Raw genomic sequence first — 20615 nt, 5'->3', positions numbered from 1 at the left:
GCCTTTTTAGTATTCCCAGCTGCCAAGGAAGGAAGGGAGGAAAGGAGGGACAAGGTAAAGAAGAAAACTGGGATGGCAATAAGGAAAAGAAGGAAGCTGAGGGTGAACAGTGCATGTTGGTGATTCTAGATTTGTGTTGTGAGATTCAGATGACACCTTTTGTATTCAGGATCATAGGAAAGTTACTTGGTTGCTGGAATCACCTGCTCATTTTTGTTTTGTGACTGGATGTGCCCACTATCAAAGTCACTTTGTGATCTAGCGTTCCCACATTGCTGGGTTTTAGTTTTTTGTGTCATGTGCCCAGGATATTTTTCTAAAAATTCCTTCTGTGCCCCTTTGGTCAAAATGTCTGTAGATAATTCTCACACCTGAGTTAACAGTTTCTAAAGTACCTTTTATGCATGTTATTTCAGCATCTTTATTTTTTAAAAAAAATCTTACATTGTTGTGTTATCCCTATTAAGAATGGTACCTGTTCTTCAATAACTTGCTGAAGAACTTGTGTGATATAGAAGAAGCTCAGCAGAGAACTGGAGAGTTCCAGATTCAAATTTTCACTTGGCTGCAGAAATGTTCAGCACTAAGCTGGGATTTTAACAGGGGTGGCTTCTTTCACAATTAATTGCTTCAATTACAATAGTGGCTGTTAATATATCACTTCTGAACACGGACACTTCTGATGTTCTGCCTGGATGAAGGACTATTTTTGTTGGGATAGGAAAGTGTGTTGAGTCCAGTTGCTACAGTTCGACACTAGATGGTATACAGAGCATACACACCTAAGCTAGTAATTTTTGGGGAAGGGGCTCTGAGAGACATCTTTAAATGATAAATTTGTATTTGCAAAACTTTTATTTCAAGTTCCATCTTCCTTCCCTTTCCAAAGTTCCCATTGCTCCTTTTCCAATTGATCCCACACATTTAATAACTCTTAAAGTGACATTAGTGGCTAGAAACCCTCAGCACAAAGCATAGCACAAGCTAAGGCCTAGATAATTTCATCTCCCAAAACAATTGGCTCTCTTTTTTCCTTTCTTTCTTTTCTTTTTCTTTCTTTCTTTCTTTTTTTTTTTGATAGATGGAGACTTTTGTAGGTGAAGAAGTCCTTGCATTAAAAGATAGCATAGAAAATTTCTGAGTAAAGAAGCCATTTTAATTTAATACTTTTCACCTGTTGTTTTGAGAAATATTTACAAAAAGCACTAGTGGTAAAAGACAAGGGTTGAAGGAACCTGAGGCTGGAGCAGGGAAAAGATCGGTTTATACATCATGTACTTCCTGTCAATTTTGGCCAAAAGCAGTTTCCTCAGTTATACCATCCCTGTTTGCTAACACTTCTTGGTTCTTTTTTTTTTTTTTTTTTTTTTTTTTTTTTGTTATTCGGCATCTTCTCAAATAATGTATTTATTTAATAATGGATTGGTTCTTTTCTTACAGTGCAAAGAAGGGGGCTTTCCAAATGACCTTTGGCTCAGCGTCAATACAGAGAATGTGTCATTGTACAAACGGGGAGAGCCAAAGCCTCTGGAAACTTTCCAGTATGAGCAGATTATCTTCTTTGGAGCTCCCCAGCCCAACACCTTCAAGCTGACTGTGGATGAAAGAGAGATGTACTTTGAAACGGCCCAGGTACATTTTTGGGCATTCTTGTCTCAAGAATTTAAACAGCTCAAAAATAACTCTTCTAAGGCAGAATGGGTTAGACCAGTGGTTCTCAAACATTTTGGTCACAGGACCCCTTGACATTCTTAAAAATGATTGAAAAGGGATTCTAGTACAGTAAACCTATCAATATATGCACTGTACTAGGTATTAAAACTGAGAAAGGCTAGAATATTTGATTTTGCAGGCCTCCTGAAAGTGTCTTAGTGACCCTCAGGAGTTCCCAGACCATACTTTAAGATCAGCCAGGCTAGAAAAAGTATCAGGCAGAGCAGCTAATTATATAACTTCAATTGGAAAGTTAGGTGGCTGGTAAGAATATCAGGCAGTCCCTTCATAGACCATGTTTTCCTTCTGTTATTTGCTCCACGTTCAGAGCAGGAAACAAGCTACGAATATAATATTTAATATTTAATATATCTTTGGATAATCGTGGATAGATCAGCAAGGTCTTCTGAATTTTTGAGCAATAGTGAGAAAAATAATATTTTAAAACTGCCAGAGTCAGCTTTCTCTGAATACTTTTTTTGTGAATGAGAAGGGGAATTCCTTTTCTAAGATGATAATAGCTGTACAAATGAATTATTTTATCTCTTTCTTTATACCTCATATCTCAAGCTGTAAAATGGGCATTTTAAGCAGTTACTAAAACATTGAAAAAAGGTAGAAATTTAATAAAATAAGCACATAAAAACTGTTTAGCAACGACAGTATCAGGACAGAAAGCTTTAATTGATTACTTTATTTAGCCACTCTAATACCTTCCATGTGTGTGTTGATTTCATATTCTGTTACTTCCAGCCAGTGCTATTGTTATTTATGCTTATTGGAAATTATAGATCTACAAATCAGTACATATCTGGGAAACCCTAAATTGCGCATTGATGGCTTACATTTCAGTCACAATCTAGCATAAGTCGTGGGGTTAGTGGTTAGACTGCAGTACTGCAGTGTGGCAGTTCAAGTCTCACCGGCTCAAGGTTGACTCGGCCTTCCATCCTTCCAAGGCCAGTAAAATGAGGACCCCAATTGTCGGTAATACGCTGACTCTGTAAACAGCTTAAAAGAGAGCTGCGAAGGGGTATATAAGTCTAAGTGCTATTGCTATTTCTAGCATTATTGATTTGTAAAATATGTCTTCAGCTTGTCTTGGACCCTGTGAGAATCCACAGTGGTTTCATAGTTTATTAAAGGGGTGTGATAATTCTCTTTATTTCATTAGGTGGGAGAAATAATTAAAATCATGAAGGCCTACATCAACATGATTGTGAAGAAATGCTGTAGCATCAGATCAGCCACCAGCTTGGACAGCCATGGGAGTATCTGGATGAGGTGATTGGATTTGCAGAGTTAACTGTGCTGCTGAGAAGGACCTGTGGTGTGACTCAGCCAAATTTGTAGCAGATTCGTTTTGTAAGAAAACGTTACTCCGGAATTCTCCTTCCAGCATCTTGCCTGACAGACACATAAAAGGGTTAGGGTTGAACATCCAGACCTTTCATAATTAAAATTAGAACATCACAGGCTAGATCCTGAGACAGTTTTATGTGGGGTTTTCCTGAGCCCACTCTTGTGGGTCAGATCTTACTGCAAGGACAACGCAAGAGCCATTTTTTGCTTGAAAGATCATCATGTGAAAACCTTTTCTGCAATAAAAGCAGCAGGAGAGTTGCTAAGTTAATATCGGCAAGAATTCCACATCTGAGAGAGATTTTGTTAGCTCTTCTCCTTGGGGTGGAGCATGTGTGATTTCTCAGGAATGAGCTGCTACATCTCAACAGACTTCCTCTTCCCAAGACTGTTACTACTATCTCCAGTGGCTTCAAGCAATGACTTCAACTTCCAAATCAATTTTCAGTACTACGTCTGTAGGCTTGGGACTCCTGCTACATGGGAGATCAGCCATCACAAGGCTGCATTAATGTAAAGACATGGCGTTTGTTCCTTCTTGAAGTCCTTCGTAATTTTTCATGCTGCATGTTTGGGGAAAGTGCCACTTAGTAGAAAAATATTTATCTGATTCATTCAGAGGAGAAAATCAAATTTTATATTCATCTGTATGCTGCAAGTTCTCTTTCTTCCTTGGCAAGGAATTTGGACTTTGCAGTATTTTTTTAATGTTTTGCTTTTCTGCACTGCCAGCATATATAAGCAATGGGAAGAAGTGGTGGCAGAAATAGCCCGAGTGCATTCTCCTCTGGTCTGATGCCTCCTGGATACGTTGATGAAATTGTAACTGAATATAACTAAAGGCTGCCAGGCTAGAGACAGATACTCTGACCCTAAGGTTAAATGTGATTTGTGTAGAAAATAACACATTGGCTCATTTGCACTGAAAATAATTTTGAAAACTCTTAAACAAAATTCTGTGATAAAATGCTCTGAATTCCTTGCTAAGAAAATAGAGGCTCTGAACCCTCAATACTGTTTCTGCAAAATAAACAGGTTTATCTTCAGATCTAATTCATCTGGGTTTGATAGCAACAAGAAATAAAAGAAATTAGTGACATGATGAAGCCCCTATCTCAAAAGTATGAACATCTGGCGCGCTCTTGGTGCTGTCCAGAGGCTTTGGATTAAAACTCCCACGGCCCCTTTCTTCTGTCTATGGCAGCTGAGTCTAAAAAGAATCAAAATATCAGAGAGCACAATGTTATCTAGCCTCTGTCCCAATGTAAGTATTATTTCAGAGTTTATAATTGAGACATCCAGGCTCTTGAATTGTGTGCCCCTGCCCAATCCTGAATTTATATTGCTTTCAGTCATAGTACGAATGTTTGCCACTCCTGATACAACTAAGCAACATTTCCCAGGCTGGGCTTTCTCCTGATGCATGAACTTCAGCTCTTGGATGTCCCAAAGGTGCTTTATTTTTTTCAAGAGGCAACTGGATTTTTCTTTGAAGACGTTTTGCTTCTTATCCAAAAAGCTTCTTCAGCTCCATGGACATTCAGCTCTTTTAGTTCCCAAGGCTGAGGAATGCTAAACTAGAGATGTCCATCTACCACCTTCTGGGAATTTTTCACGCTGCATGTTTGGGGAAGTGCCACTTGACAGCAAAACATTTATCTGGTTCGTTCAGAGGATAAGGTTACATTTTATATCCAACTGGGTGCTGCAGAATGTCCAGCCCTCCCAGAACCCATAGAAAATGGACCTCTGCAAAGGATTTCCCAAGCAGTGACCTTCCATTCCCTCCTGTCTCTGGGATTGCAAATGAAGAACATGACCAGATGAACAAAATTTCAGATGACCACAATTGCCATCTTTTCATTCTCTGCCGCAATGGAGAAACAATTAGAGACACCCCAAAATATTTGGTGCGTGTAATGTGATTACATTGGCGAGGCTAGGATCTAAACTTCACAATTCATCTCTCTATAGACATTGCCTTAATATGCCAGACTGAGTCCCATACAGTTGCCCTTTCTTGCATCTTTTCCATTTCTGAACATGGAACTGGGGAGACTGGTAGAAGAGACATGTGACCTTATTTTTTTGGTTCAATATGTTGACATGGATAGGCTTCCTCTCAACCGAGTGCCCACCTAATGGATCAATAATTTCCAGGCGCTGCAGCTGGCATGTTGTATATTGGAGCGTGCCAATTAGGTTTTCACACATGGAGGGCACCACTTGGAGGAAGCCTGGATTTCAATCTCCATGATATAGTCCTCTGCTCCCTTGAACCTGCAATACTACTGTACTGCTATATCCTGGCTCATGGGTTGCTGCAGGCAGCTGAAACCCAATTGGGAATGTAACAGACATTAATTGTATTGCAGATTTATTTCTGCACTTCTTTGTTTAATTTGTAACTGGCTTTACAAAACGGAGGTTTAATAAATTATTGATTGCATAATTATTTTCCTTTAGGGGTTTTCTTTTTTGTTTTGTTTAAAGACTTGGTTTGAAGCAATGAAATACTTTGTTTCTTATGATTCCTCCCCCCTCTTCATCATAATCAACATTGCTTTTTAGAAACTCCGAAACATTTATTACACCTAATTCTAATTTGGTAAGAAAAAATGCTTTGTGATCAGGATTTGACTGAGGATATTAAAACAGCTCTCCCTGGACCATGTTTTGGTAATTTTTAAAAAATCGCTTCCGGGGAAGAATAATTCACACGTGCTTCCTTAAAATGTTATAATTTTGTTGATTTCCCATAGGATTTGCTTAACCTTATCTAAACTACTGAACAGATCAGCCTTATGTGATCTGGCCTCATCCAATTAAACTGCTCTATTTATAGTTCAACTTTTTAAAAATATCTTTTCGTAAGTTCTTAGAGTATTATGAATGCTCTTCTCAGTAGCAGCTCAAAGCAAAGTAGATAAAACGGGTCCTAAGATGAGCAAAATTTCAAGCTTCTATTTCCACTAACATTTTTTGTACAGAACTCTAAACTGTAATCCGTTAAATCACAGTAATGAATGACAAGGCTGCAAGATCAATGAGGTGTATGCACCTCATGATGGTCTTTTCCACTTTCTCTGCTCTAATTCTGACCTGGAGACACGGGCCAGGCTAAACAAAGGGGAACAAGTTCACAAGTCATGCAAGGCACAAGAAAACACGCTGTATGGTATAGATGTATATACTCCTAATTTGGTTGCCTCTCATTTTCCCTGAAAGACAGCTATTGATTCAGGGATGTGCAGGCAGAAAGACAGGCCTGTGGAAGAGGAAGGTGCCTTTGCTAATGGCAACACTATCAAGCAACACAAATCAGTGGAAAGCTGTACCGTCTTGTTAAAGCCACACTTTAAAGAAGCCACACAGCTAATATCCGAGAGGAAAATACTTTTTTTTTTATTTGAACTGTGTTACATGTTGCCTTCTGTCAGCACATGGAGGCTTTGCATCACAAAACCCTTTAGTAATGGGTTCTCATTTCCATCACTGGCCATCCTTTATGGGTGCTGAAGATGCACCCATAAATTTCATCATCGTTGTCATCACCAGGCAACTCTGGTCTAGAAGCTATCAAAAGCATATTTTTATTCTACAAGAGCTCACAAAAGAAGGCACAGCAAATAGCAGCCAAGAACTAACATCTGGAGAGCAGCTCTAGCTATACAAATGCACAGCTTTACCAACATTTGGGAAATACACAGGGAAACCAGGTGTATTTTCTTCCAAGGAGTCATGGATTGGATTGAGATTAGTTTATTTGAACTCGGGGGAGGCCTCTTGAAATAAAAAGTAAATCATGAAACCCGCTGCAATTTAGTGAGAGAAATACAGAGACTAGATCTAATTCATGGCCCTTAAAAGAAGGTGATGAACAATCTAAGCAGTAAAATTGGTGAACTATCAGCTACAGGTGTATAGCTAAATCTGGAGAGGTTCTCAGGCAACTTTGGCAATAGAATTTTTGAGGAGGCAGGATGGAAGGAAACATCCCTGTCCTGCCTCCAGTAGGAAACAATTCTCAGTCTCATCCACCACAGGAAAGAAAGAAAAGAAGAAATATTCTCCTGCTCTATATAGCTCAGCTTTATTTAGGTCCTCAGGCTATGCTTCCCAAAGGCAGCCCAAAACTCAGCTCGAGTTCCCAAATATGGAAAGCTGCATTCACCAGACGTGTTCCTTGTTCTGGTCTTATGAAGGAACATTTTTCACCCTGTCTCCTGGCTGCGATCAATAGCTAAGACACACACACAGATACATGGATACAAACACACTAACCAGGTCCTTGATCCTAGATTGGAAAGCTGCCAAGAAACTTTGTGAGGGGTTGAAAGATACTCCAGTCCCACTCCCAGCAGCAACAGCAAATGACTACTATTCTTCATGACTTGGGAATGGGGAGTGGACTGGGAAGCCTAGCTCCTAGGTGGGGCCTTCGCTCTCAGCCACTACTCTGCACCATCAAAAGCAAGGCAGTCAATAGTGAAGCTCCAGTTTGTAGTAGTCAGGATTTTCTTGTCCAACTCCGGCAAGGTCATCCCTATACAATTCCTCCAACACACAGCACACACAACACACCCTGGGGAAACTCAGCTAGAGTTTTCCTTCTGGAGGGAGGCACTGACAACCACCACTCCACAGCCCAAGCTGAGGCTGGTTTCTGTAAAAAGGAGGGGGTGGGGGAAACAGCTCGGGATTGCACACCCATCTCCCCTTCTCGGTCTGCTCAAGAACAAAACTCAGAACAGGCACATTTTGAACAAGGAGTGGCCGCAGAACCTAAGTTCAGGGACCCCAATGCCAGTAACTGCTACTAAGGGAGGAAAGTTGGCATTCAAGAAGTGAGGATTTTATGGTGGTGATTTCTAAAGCAGTCGAAAACTATTGAGAGGGTGGAGTACAGCACACTACTCCAATACGTAGATGAGATAGGCCAGCTATCATCACCTTTGCTCCTATAACTTCTACAAGAGAGAAGGAAGGAAATATTTCATCCTATTTTAAATAGGGAGCCACGTCCACTGGGTCTCTCTCTCTCTCTTATATATCAAACCTAAGTAGTGTTGGGTAGGAACTCAGAAGTCCCTTGGCAGGCAAACTACACCAATCCAAGGCTGGGAAGCGACAATACACATCTCTTCAACTCAGCACGGGATTCCTTCCCCAGGGCTGGACTGAGGAGTTTGCCAGCACAGCCACGTCACTACAGCAGACATGAGTTCCTGCCTTTCTCTCAAGATATGTTTTGCTTTTCCCTTCTTAACCTGCAACAGAGATGCTCGCTATGCTTCTTTTAGACAGCAAAGTTGTAGGTAGGGGATTACTGGGTATAATCCTATATATATTCAAGGAGCAGCAAAGATTGGGGAAAGCGCGCCTAACAGATTGTGTGTGTGTGTTTTGCATGATTCTCAAGAGGGAGCAGGGATGATATTCAAGAGCCTCTCAGACTTGTCGTTACTGGCATCCCCTTTTCTCTTGCCCACATCCACAGACGTGGAAGCTGCTGCTGTTTCTAGAGATCAGATGCTCCTATGCCCAGCCTTTCCTCAAGCAGCCGAAAGGAGATTTGGAGATGGAAAAGAAGCCTCGGTTCAAAAGCAAACCCTTCAGCCAGAGCTTCTGCCAGCCCTTTCTTAAGACATCAGCCCAAGAAAGTAACTTTCCTTCCTTGTGCTCAGATGACCAAAAGGCACCATGTGTGGCAAAACAGGAGAATAAAATCAATTACAGGCGAAAGATAGGCTCCCACCTAAGTGACAGATACATTTCTGGGCATGCTTTCCACCCTGCTTTGGCTTGGAGAATCTGAAATGCTTTCTTGCCGTATCTAATCCTGGCAGTGCTATTGGCACGGAGAGTACAAACTCTGTTGGCAAGAAAAGCTGGCTCCCTCCAAGGTTGGTGTGGAGGGTGGGGATAAGCCTGACAAGGAGCCACACATCACATTTACACAACTTCTCCCCGGACAGGCTCAGATATAAAGCCAGAGCTGTCCTGAGCAAGAGCATCAGCAACCGGTCCAAGGACTACTGGGAGAAGATGCCTTTGAAACGGATCTTATCCTCGTCCTCTTTCGCACGCAGGCGGGTCTCCAAGTTGCGCAGCTCCCGGGTTACCACTGGGGTCAGCGATGGATCCAGCTGCAAAACCTTGGCAAAATCAGCCTGAGCCTCAGCTGAGTTCCAGACGGCTGCATGAGCCTTGGCTCTCTTGAAGTAGGCTTTGACGTTATCTGTGGAGGAAGTGGCCATTTCAGTAAGCTAGGCAGGATACATGGCCTCTAACGCCAAGGACCCCTGAAGCTCTAGTTTCAGCCTTGATGTTTCTCCTCCCCATTAGACAGCCACGCTTTAGACTTCTCTATCTTTCAAACCCACCGTGGCTCTTCGGTAGCTCACAAGTCTCCTTACCTTCATACTTGTTGAGAATAGAGGAGCAGTGATCCAGCACTTCATAGTATTCCTCATTCAGCAGCTTACACTGACAGTAATTCAACAATAAAGGAGTGATCTGTTGGTCCAGCTGGATCCAGTCGGGAGATCCTGGCTGCTCCTATGGCATGGAACAAGAGAAAGGGAACAAAGCGGGGGTCAGTTGTAGCAACCTCTGCCCACAGGCCAGAACCCTCGTGGGCTGGCCTGGGACAGAATTTCTTGTGGTGGCAGCAAGGTCAAATCCACACACAGCCAGCAGAAGGGATAACTTGCTGCAGCCAACTTGCCGTGGCCAACTCGCCACGTCCAATTCGCCATGGCCAACTCACCGCAGGACAACTCACCATTGGATGCAGGAGAATTCAGCAATTCAATTTAATTATTTAAAATAATTTTAAAAATATTTTAATTTTTTTCATTCACATTCCATTTTGCCCTTCCTTTGGCATCATGAGTCTATTCCACTATTCCTTCGATATTAGTGTAAGTCTTGTCGTATGGCAAGTTGTCCTGAAGAAAGTTGGCCATGATGAGTTGTTCCGTGGTGAATTGGCTGTGGCGAGTTGGCTGTGGCAAGTTGTCGTAGACCCGGTGGTCAAGCCCTTAGGAAAATGTAAAAGATGGTAAATAGGAGGGAGAACCTGAACAGCCTGTCTTTTTTTAACAAGGATTCCATCACATCTTGCAATGGAATGATGGAAAAAAATTTCAAATGCCAATTTCTACAGGGAAAATGTAAGCCAGGGAAGGGGAAAAAACACATTGCAGATTTCATGTTTGCGCACCAGTCTGCTAGCATCATGTTAATGCTGACTCAGGAGCCTTTTCATGCGTGCGTTCTGATGAAGAGAGAAATTGTGCCTTCTTGACAAATTATGTTACAGAAGGCATTCTGGCTGCTTGTCAGATCCTGTCATGGTGCTGCATGAGTGAGGAAGAATGCTATTGCTTTGATAGGATTATTTGGAGGATACAATCCCTCTCTCCAATTGGAACTGAGCCAGGAGTGCCCCAGAGTAGCTGAGCAAAAATGGTTCCAATGGTTTAGCAGAGATCCTCTTTACTAGTGTGAGTATGCGCAAAGTGGGACAGCATGTAGGCACATTTTTTTCAGATGAGGGCACACCTGGAATTTGGAGGATACTGTATGTGATTACATGCATTCACAACAAGGCTGCCAAAAGAAAATTTTCTGGTAGCAAATACATTTTGGTGTCCAGAAATTAGCAAATTAGCCCCAATCCCAAGAAGTTTTTGTTTGGGTCCAAAGGTCTTGTTGCCTGACAACAATGCGAAATTTAATTTTGTAGAATACCAGTTTCCTTTGCATTTTTAAAAAAATTGAATGATCTTTATAAACTTAGATAGGAAAGAAAACTTGGTGACCCCCAAACGACACACCTGAAGGCTTAGCACTACTCCTACCCCCGTTTCAGGCGCAATAAAACCAATGTTGAATAGCCAGGAGTCCATAGATCAAAAAGAAGAAATCTCATTCATAGACTGTTCAATCAAGGGCAAAGATTGTTCTGGCCAGGCCAAGATTTATGAAAGTGACCTAACTGACTACATTTGTACCTGCACAATGAAATGAGTTAGGAGTTCTGCTTAATCTAGGGTGGAAATCCCTCCCTGATTTGGCATTTGCTGCCCTGACTGTTAAACAAGTGAAACCCCTAACCCTAACCTTACCTCCAACCCCCGGGGAGCCACACCATCACTCACCTTCATTTGCAGGTTCTTAAGGCAAGCAATTGCATCATAGTACTTGGAAGCCGCTTCTTGCACTTTGCCTTCCTTGTAGAGCTCATTGCCCTCCTGGTGGATCAGGGGCACAGCCTTCATCTTCTCCTCATCTGACATAGCCCATGGATCCTGTCGGTACATGCCAGGCCTTTCCACCTGGTGTGGCACAAGGCAACAAGCATAGTTACATGACGGTGCTAGAGAAAGCAGGGCCCTTAAGAACCAGTCTGCTTTGGTCACCCCAGGCTCTAAGGCGTTGGAAGAGAACTAATGCAATGGGTTGGGAAAGGCACTGAGGAGACCTGGATTTAAGGCCCTTTTCAGCCATAGAAGCTCCCTGGGTAAACCTTTGGCCTTCCCAATCTATCTCACAAGGAAGTTATTGTAGGGAAAAACGGGAAGTGGAGGTCCTGGGCATGCTGCCTTGACTCCTGGAGGAAAGGTGAGATATATATGTATCTAACGCAGTGTTTCCCAAACTTGACCCTTTGAAGATGTATGGACTTCAACTCCCAGAATTCCTCAACCAGGCATACTGGTTGGGGAATTCTGGGAATTGAAGTCCATGCATCTTAAAATAGCCAAGTTTGGGAAACACTGATCTAACGAATGAGTAGAATAATTGAAAAGGTGTCTCAAAGCTGAAAAAGTTGACGTGGGATAAGAGGGAAAAGAAAGACTTGCATTACTTCAAACAGCTTCTTTCCCTCAGTGGGATAGCAAAAAGCATGCGGTCTTTCCCCTGAAAATAAGACCTGCTAAAACGATGGCAGAGTTATCTCATGCATTTGTGTAATGGGGGAAAAAAACATTCCCAACTTCTATCCGAAGGCATCTGTCTTCTTGCTTTGTGGAGCCATATACTCAAGTAAGCAAGAGGCTCCAAACATGTGAAGCCCAATCGCCGTTCTTGAGTCTGCCTAGCCCAGAGGACCTCACCTTTCCTTTCCCCTCACCTTGAGCACTTCAAAGGCAAAGATGAGGGGCTGGGGGTTCTGCTGGAGCTCATCAAGGTCTGAATAACCCAGTGAATGATGCTCGTGCATCTGGGCAATGCCACAGCAATGTCGTTGTCCCTCCAGAGGATCTTTCCCAACTGCAATGTTCCTCAGGCTCTTGGACACCATCGGATATAAGACCACATGCTGGAGAAGCAGGAGAGGGGGAGAAAAATGGCACAGGCAAGAGGGAATAAATGCATTTTCCCAATTCAGAAAAATGAATGACGTGGGCACGTTATAAAAGAAGGAAACCAAGTATTTTTTTACTCATTCCAGAATCAATACTAGATCAACATCTTTATATTTGAGCCACAATAGAAGAATTTGGGTAGGACCTTTTTCCTACTTCTGATGCTCAATAATGTTGTACACTGGAAAACTGTAATTCCATGCACACCATTCAGGCTGAAGAACTTGTTGCTTTCTTTTGTATAAGTTTAATTGGTAAGTGGCAAAGTTGCATAGATACATTTTACATCATTTTACTCTGAAGGGGACAAAGATGTACACTCTACATATAACACAAAAGTCATTGTTGCTCTTAATTCTGTATTAATCAGACCAAACCTAATATAGTGAATCAATTCTGGGGCAGTGGGTTTTAGAGAGGTCCCTGGCAAACAAGGGTATCCATAAGAAAACAAGCCAAGATGAAAAATGGCCTACAAGAAGAAACTTATGAGGAACCGTTTGAGGTGGTGGATATATTTAGTTCAGAGGAAATAATGGGGAAACCTGATATCTGTCTCCAAATGTCTAAAAGATCCTCCTGCAGAAAATAGGGCAAAGTTGTTTAGACCTGTTTCAGAATAAGAAAGAATATATTTAAATTATAAAGAAGATTTCAGTTGAGCATCAAGAAAATGTTTCTAACAGCACGGTTTAATAGTGGCACAGATTATCAAGGGCACAATGGAATTTCTTCTCCTGGAGTGTTGAGATGGCTATCTGTCTGTGATGCTGAAGTATGGATTCTGGCATAGTCAGAGAGTTAGGCTAAATGATCTCCAACAGTGGTGGATTTCAATTTTTTTTACTCCCAGTTCTGTGGGCACTGGCTTGGTGGGCGTGGCATGGCTTGGTGGGCATGGCAGGGGAAGGATACTGTAAAATCTCCATTTCCACCCTACTCCAGGGGAAGGTTACTGCAAAATCCCCATTTCCTCCCGATCAGCTGGGACTTGGGAGGCAGAGAATAGATGGGGGCGGGGCCAGTCAGAATTTTCTCCAGAACTGGTCAGAACCTGCTGAAACCCACCTCTGATCTCCAAGACACTCTCAACCTCATACTGTAAGTATATTTTTTTAATTAAAACTTAAACAGGAAGGTAAAAGCCAACACAAACTGATGAATAGTAAGAAAAGACCAAGAAATAAGAAAAGGAAAAACAAGTGCAAGGAAAGGGGGGGTGGGGAAACAGGAAAGAAAAAAGATACAAAGGAATGGCTTTCAATATTCTTCACAGCGGTTATAAGTACAAATATATTTTGACCTTCCTCTGAAGTTACATCATGTTACTTTCCTTTCTATAATCTACCCTGTCTAATCATCATCATCATGTCGCAAGTTCATTTTTATGCGAAGTATAAAAAACAGGCTTTTCGTCAATAATAAAAGTAGGTATGTCTGTTTTCTCATCAAAGCCAACTATCCAGTTCAGCAAAATCTGACTACAGTAATCTCACTGCTGTGATCATATACTGAAATGATCTTCCAGGGTTGTTGTTTTTTAACTCCAACCTTACATTGTAGGATTGTATGAATCCTCCCCCAAATAGGCATGAGAAATACCTTTGTGTCACACAAGAATTCAGCCACCTCTCCCTCCTGCATGCTGTGCAAGATGGTTTCCCAGACAGGCAGCTTGAATTTCTTGCCGAAGATCAGCTCCATAGGCTTGTCCCGCGTACGACTGTCATCTAGTACTTTCTGATCTGAACTGCAAAGCATGGTGCAGTAGTGGAAAGTAACCTGAAGAGAACCAGAAGCAGAGCAAGTGAGTAGGTCACCTCACCAATCTACCAGAACAGACTGCAGGTAGTCCTTGACTTATGACCATTTGCATAACAACCATTCGAAGTTATGATGGACCTGCCCAGCTATTTACAAACCATTTTCTAAAGTATGATGGTCATGTGATAGCATTTTGGGTACTTGTCATTTGGCTTACCTTTACCAACAGATTGCAACATTTTTTTGCTGGTTTCTGGCATTTATTGTTTGTTTCTGGCAAAAAATGCCCATTGGGGAAAATGGATTAAAGACCATGGCAGTCACTTAACAACTATCCAAAAAAAAAAAAAAGGTTGTAACTTCAAATCCAATCACATGCCTTGATTTACAACCATAATTCCAGCCTCAATTAGAGTCATTAAGTCAAGGACTACCTGCATGTCAGATATTTTAACTCATTTGCAGTACGGAGTTCAATGATGTCGCCTTAATATAACATTGTCCACATCAGAAAGATACAGATCATTTAGTGAAAGTGAAAACACTATTGGGATTGTGCAATGCTTTAGCTCCCAAGCTGAAAAAATATTTCAGAGCACGCATAATTTTGCAATACCTTTCAGCCAATACCTTCTTTAAGAATCTTTAACTTCTCCTGAGTTCTAGCTTTCAAGGATATACATACACTGGCTGAGGCAGTGTATCCATGCCTACTCCGAAGCACCGTTATAATCTGTTTATCTCAAACGTGCAGTTTTCTTTGATCACTTGGCTACTGTACTAACCTTGGAAAAGAGGTAGCTTCTTTAAGGAAGTGGCAACAAGTATGGCATGCATACCCACATCTGTTCCAACTTTGGAACCATAAGACAGCATTTCCTGAAAAGCAACTAACAGCGATTTTAAAAAGGACTGATGTACCGCTATGAAGAAATGGACTGAAGTGGCTGAGCGCAAGCATGTGTCAAATGGAAAGAAGCCCAGCTGGTTGACTGGGCTACCTACTTGCATCTCTGGAGTTGAAAAACACTACCTTGAATGTGGTGCAAAAAAAACTTCAGTGGGAGTCACCTTCCCGACAGCCAATGCCATTGATTCCTACCCTCTGAAAATCCCAACATTGGGGCAAACATAAGCCACTGTGTGGTAGAAATAGTTCAATTCGGTATGTAAGAGGACAGCTCCATGCATACTTTCTCCCAAACTGATTCTAATCTTTAGGTTAGTTTGTCAGCCTGGGTTTCAGTTACTTAGATGTGCATGCAAAGAAGAAACTAAACGGAAGCTAATTAACAACAAAAAACTCTCCAAAAGTAAAGGTGCCTTTGAACAGAGGTTGATCCTTGAGCCATCATTTTCTTGGCCCTGAGACAAAACTGGCTCACTGCTAATTTTTTCCAGGTTTTTTTTTTCCTTTTTCCTTGCCAATTTGAACTAGGGCAATATTTTTCAACCTGGGCATCTTGAAGATGTATGAATTTCAACTCCCAGAATTCCCCAACCAGCAAAGGTGGCTGAGGAATTCTGGGAGTTGAAGTCCACGCATCTTCAGGCTACCAAAGTTAAGCAATATTGGTCTAGACTTCTGATCCTCTCTCTGGGTCTTTTGCCCCAACAGTAACCAGGCCCAATGAAGCTTAGCAACCAAACCCAGTCAAGATCAGCCAAATGTCATCTCCTCTGAAAATCTCTCCTAAAATCAGCAGTGGCAGCCTTCTAGTGCTGTGACCTTCCTAATTTTGTAAAACTAGCCAGCTCTGTCCGGCAGGGTCATTGGTCAAGGATGCTGGAATTGTCTAGCAACATTGAGGGGACTGCAGACTCTCCATTTCTACCTAGAGTAGGTGACTTCCCCCTTGCTAAACCCAGATTTCCCCTATTTTGTATCCTGTCAATGGGGTGAATTATTATTCTTACTAACCACTAAGCTATTCTCGCTTAATGACACGGATAGCTGATCAGATTTATCAGTGTATAAAGTGGGAACGAGAGCAACCTATTGACGTAGAGACGTAAACTAGAGCAGGAGCAAAGGAACGAATGGAGACAAATGTCCAGGTCTACAACCTATTGCGCACGCGCACTTTAATCCAATTTTTCCCCCTTCTAATGGCGCATGCGCGTTTTTCCGGTCCGGTTCCGTTATCTCCCGAAAAAAATAGCGCACGATCTTTTTCACCTTGGTACCGTCTTGGTAATCAGGCGTCGGTCCCCGGCCTTCCTGCACCAACCGCTTCTGGATCCCATCCGCCCGGAGCTGCGCAATTTTGTCCTCCATGATGGCTTCTCGCCCGATTCGGCTTCGAAGTCTTCGTGGGATTTGAATGGCCGAACTTCGCTCGTCTTCTTCCGGATGCGGTCGTCTTTTTCCGTATCCGGTTCTCGGACGCATCCGTTAGCTATCGGAAATTTTCGGAAAGACTCGGGCGGAGCGTTTGATCTAACTAAGGCAAAGAGGTAGCGTTTCCGAATGACGAGCGGACCGCCGGGAAGATGAATCTCTACTAAGCAGGGAGCTGGGACGTATTAGTATTATTCAACACTAAATAACATAGAGTAGTGTTTCCACTTGGGACAACATAGAGCAGTGTTTTCACATGGTCACCACACTATAAAAAAGATGTTGAGACTCTAGAAAGAGTGCAGAGAAGAGTTTAGGGGACTGGACGGTAAAACATACGATGAATTGCTTGCAGGAACTGGGCATGGGCTAGTCTAGTGAAGAGAAGGACCAGGGGAGACATGATAGCAGTATTCCAATATTTGAGGGGCTGCCACAGAGAGGAAGGGGTCAAGCTATTTTCCAAGGCACCTGAAGGCCAGACAAGGAATAATGGATGGAAACCGATCAAGGAGAGATTCAACCTAGAAATAAGAAATTTTCTGACAGTGAGAACAATCAACCAATGGAACAAAAGTTGCCTTTGGAAGTTGTGGGAGCTTCATCACTGGAAGCTTTCAAGAAGAGATTGGACTGCCATTTGTCAGAAATGGTGTAGGGTCTCCAGCTTGGGTGGGGGGTTGGACTAGATGACCTACAAGGTTCCTTCCAACTGAGTCACATCCCGAGGTAACTGAGCCTCAGGCCCGTTTTCACTCTCCCTGCCAAGCGGGCTGCACTCGAGTTCTGAGCAGGAGTCAGGATGTTAGTAGACCTGCTCAGCCTCGGCTGCAGCGAGCAAATCCCCGTCAGTGGAGTTGGCTTATATGACTTTGATAATTGTCACCTCATTGTGAATGGTGGAGATCTGAAGCAATGGGAAGCCCTGCCTGTACCTAAGTAAGCCTTTAGCAAGGGGAAGCCCGTCCTCCCCTCCCCAAAGCGATCTGCCCCACTGCCCGCAGCCAGACTGCAGCATCCCTAGGGATGCAGTACTCTGAAGGATGCCATCCTGTTGTTTTTTCTCCCCTTAACGAAATTGTGAAAAAGAGGGGAAACTGGAGAAGCGCTGTTTTGAACCTGCCCCTTTCTGAGCTTCCTTCAACAATGAAGCTGAGCTTATCTACTGATTGATGGGTTGTGTAGTTTATGTCCTGTTTTTCCAAAATCACCATGGATATATGTAGATTAGAACCACAGGTCAGAATGACAAAACATGCCCTTCCTTTTCTAATTGCCATGAATAATATGAATTCATTGGAAGGGAAAAAACACATTTTTAAATAGTTGATACATTTCGTAAAGATGAAGGAGAAAATATATTTGTTGTTGTTAGTTATGAAGCCGTGTCCGACCCATCATGACGTCATGGACAACGTTCCTCCAGGCCTTCCTGTCCTTAACATAAACGTCCTTAAACGTAAAATACGTTTAAACAAATATTAATTTAAAAAATGCATGGATAAACTGTTTTTGAACTCCTTCCTGAAAGACCCAGAAAATGTAATGCTTGTTTCTTTGTTGACTGAGGATTTGTTTTTCTCTTCGTGTTTTAAATGATCCGAAACTTTTATCGCTATTTTGGACACATTTACCTAGAAGTAAGACTGTTTGCACTTCAAGGGATTGCCTTGAGTGAATACATAGGTTTGTGGCTTTTTTTTTTTAAAATGTGAATTCTAGACTTTCCTTAAGCATAAGAGCTGGCTGGGTGATTTTGAATCACGTCACTCTCTCAGCCCAACTTACCAGACAGATCTGTTTTTGAGAAGAGAAAGCAGGAGAATTAAGTGTGTTTTGCTGCCTTGAGTTACAAAGAAAAAAGGCAGGATAAAAATATAATAATTCCATGTGTTGTAATGCTAATAATAATTCAATAAATCTAGCAATAGTATGTAGCAATTATAATGCATCTAATTTCTCTAAGGAGTGTACATTGACAGGTAAGAGTTCCTACTGATGGGTTCCCTGATTTATGGAAATAATTCTTAAAAGAATAAGAGCCAGAAAGTGGAAAGTAGCAACTGTATAAAGTTGGAAAAAAATGGGAAAAAAATGCTGTTACCTCAGGCACTAAACTGTGTAGAGAATTCTTCCAAAACCTCATTTGCATCTTCAAGGTAGACCAGTGTATTTTTTCATGACTATAATTCTGCCAACGCATCTGGCAAGAGACATAATGGGGCATGGAGTAGTAGGCAGAAATATAAAGGGAGGGAGAAAAGCTTTGGTTTGGATGTTGCTGAAGGGACAGGCTCCTTTCCTCACTGAAACACTGCTGTTTTGACTGATTGAAAAAGCATTTGAAAAACAAGGCCACCTTTTTAACATTCAACATTTTAAATGTTTCTTTCTCTCTTCTTTACTCTGATGACGAGAGCAATGTATTATTAGCAGTTCAGTCTGGAGATTTTGTCATTAAGAACAGAAACTGGTTTCTAACCTTTTTCCAGCAAGTGCTCTTTGTCAGTTGCTGCAGGTCCCCTCTGCTGTATCACTGTCCAATTATCCATTGTCCAATTAATACATTTTCATCAATATCAGTTGCATCGGATATTCAAGAATTGTCTTTTCTTGCCTGTCCAGATTGCAAAACATTAAGATCTCATTGATACCTACCTGTCAAATGCAAATTTTCTCTCCAAACAAGCCTTATGCACAATCTACTTAGATCTATTTTCGTAGTTGCCAGTACTTGCTTTTTAAGTGCTAAGTCCATTTCTAATAAGAGCTTACTTGTTCTTTTTGTTTGTACAGGAAAAGTAACTTCAACCCCACTGTTTACACCAAAGATGAAACACCATATTTCATCAAATGATTTTCAAGACTTAACATGGGAAAAATGTTTCTGTATTTTTTTTTATCCATGATGTCGATTAGTTCTTTACTACCTATGAATATTGGATTGGCACTAACAGTTAATATGATTTTTTTTAAAAAAATTGAATGCTTATGCATTAGTCTGTTTTACCTTCAACAAGAGATTAAGCCTTCCTCACTTCCATCTATTCAATTGGTATCGTAACAATCCATGAAGGAGGACATCAATATTAGGATATAACAATGATTAAAGATTCTTTTTTGCTAGATTTGATTTGTACTGTAGGTCTCATTCTCCTCCGAAAGTACTCTCGATGCACAACTACCATTAAGTTGCAGTACTTGAAAGCAGAATAAAATGGCACCAGACTTCTGCTGATCTGAACATTATTCTTAATGCACTTTTAAATTGTTAAATTAGCTTTTTAAACAATTGTAGCTACACTACATATGTGGAACAGCATCTATTCAGAGATCAGGATGGCCCCAACCTTTTCAGCCTTTTATAAGGCATTAAAGACCTGGACGTTACCCTCAGACACTTGAGTTGGGAGGCTGAATTAGCCCCTTTGGTGGATTAATTTGGTGGCTTGTATAGATTGCATATGGAAAATTAAGACTAGGGGTTATCTATGTGAAGTAGGATTACTAATTTAGAGGAGTGGTGTGCTTTATTTTTAAACCTCTGTGCATCAGACACTCATTGTTGTGAAAAGGCAGCTGTATAATTGTTTACAGAAATATACCCAAAAAAATAATCTCAGACGTAGCCCACTGTACAGTAGTGGGTTTTTTTGAGGACACTGACATACTAATGTGCAGCTGCTATAAAATAATGCTTACCTGCTTCTAAGCAATTTTTTTGGCTGCTCAAATCTCAACTTATTTCATATGAAAACCTGGCATATGCAGGTACATCAAACTCCAGGTCATGTTAAAAACATAGGAAGGAGACACCTAGCAAGGTAAGGAACAATGAAAATACTGATTTTCATTGATTAGTCCTGAATCAGGGCAGCATATTTTAAGCAAGAGTTTTAGAATGGGTATATTTTCAGAGCAGGCTTAGTAAATCCCCAGGAGCCAAGTACTGCATGTTTTTTCTGCATACATAATGTCAGCTGGAATTTGTACATCAGAAAGACTTGTAGCAATCCTCACAAATCCAATGGCCTGTTGCCATCTCATATTTATCT

The 20615-nt window shown here is 41.6% G+C and overlaps 2 protein-coding genes and 1 long non-coding RNA gene across 9 annotated transcripts in view; 2 read left to right on the top strand and 1 right to left on the bottom strand.

Moving 5' to 3' along the window:
- LOC148116550 (unconventional myosin-X-like) overlaps positions 1-5530 on the top strand; it is a 63999-nt gene extending 58469 nt beyond the window's left edge. For 4 of the 6 annotated variants that reach the window (XM_034433811.3, XM_034433812.3, XM_034433810.3 and 1 more), the window contains 2 exons: positions 1441-1632; positions 2888-5530. In XM_034433811.3, coding sequence (XP_034289702.2) covers positions 1441-1632; positions 2888-3001 — 306 coding nt within the window. In that variant the 3' untranslated portion in view covers positions 3002-5530. The remainder of the gene's footprint in view (positions 1-1440; positions 1633-2887) is intronic. The other 2 variants (XR_015731088.1, XR_015731087.1) reach the window with 1 other exon arrangement.
- Positions 5531-6665: 1135 nt separating this feature from the next.
- AIP (AHR interacting HSP90 co-chaperone) lies at positions 6666-16611 on the bottom strand. 2 transcript variants are annotated; one of them, XR_015731089.1, is made up of 6 exons: positions 16399-16611; positions 14058-14237; positions 12221-12409; positions 11244-11420; positions 9495-10120; positions 6666-9316 (listed from the first exon to the last, which is right to left on the bottom strand). XR_015731089.1 is itself a non-coding variant. In XM_034433816.3 (6 exons), exons 1-6 carry the CDS (start codon positions 16609-16611, stop codon positions 9111-9113), a joined length of 1107 nt encoding a protein of 368 aa, XP_034289707.2. In that variant the 3' UTR covers positions 6666-9110. The 2 variants fall into 2 exon arrangements, 1 of the variants encoding a protein (XP_034289707.2); XM_034433816.3 differs by having other exon boundaries at positions 9495-9636.
- On the top strand, positions 16538-19798 carry LOC117675311 (uncharacterized). Its single transcript, XR_004594175.3, has 2 exons — positions 16538-16676; positions 19357-19798. It is a non-coding gene; the product is annotated as an uncharacterized LOC117675311 (long non-coding RNA).
- The last annotated feature ends 817 nt before the right edge of the window (positions 19799-20615 follow it).

This window comes from Pantherophis guttatus, chromosome 1 (assembly GCF_059756535.1).
Source record: "Pantherophis guttatus breed Tessera chromosome 1, ASM5975653v1, whole genome shotgun sequence".
Classification (NCBI taxonomy): domain Eukaryota; kingdom Metazoa; phylum Chordata; class Lepidosauria; order Squamata; family Colubridae; genus Pantherophis; species Pantherophis guttatus.
This window is presented reverse-complemented; position numbering and strand designations above follow the sequence as displayed.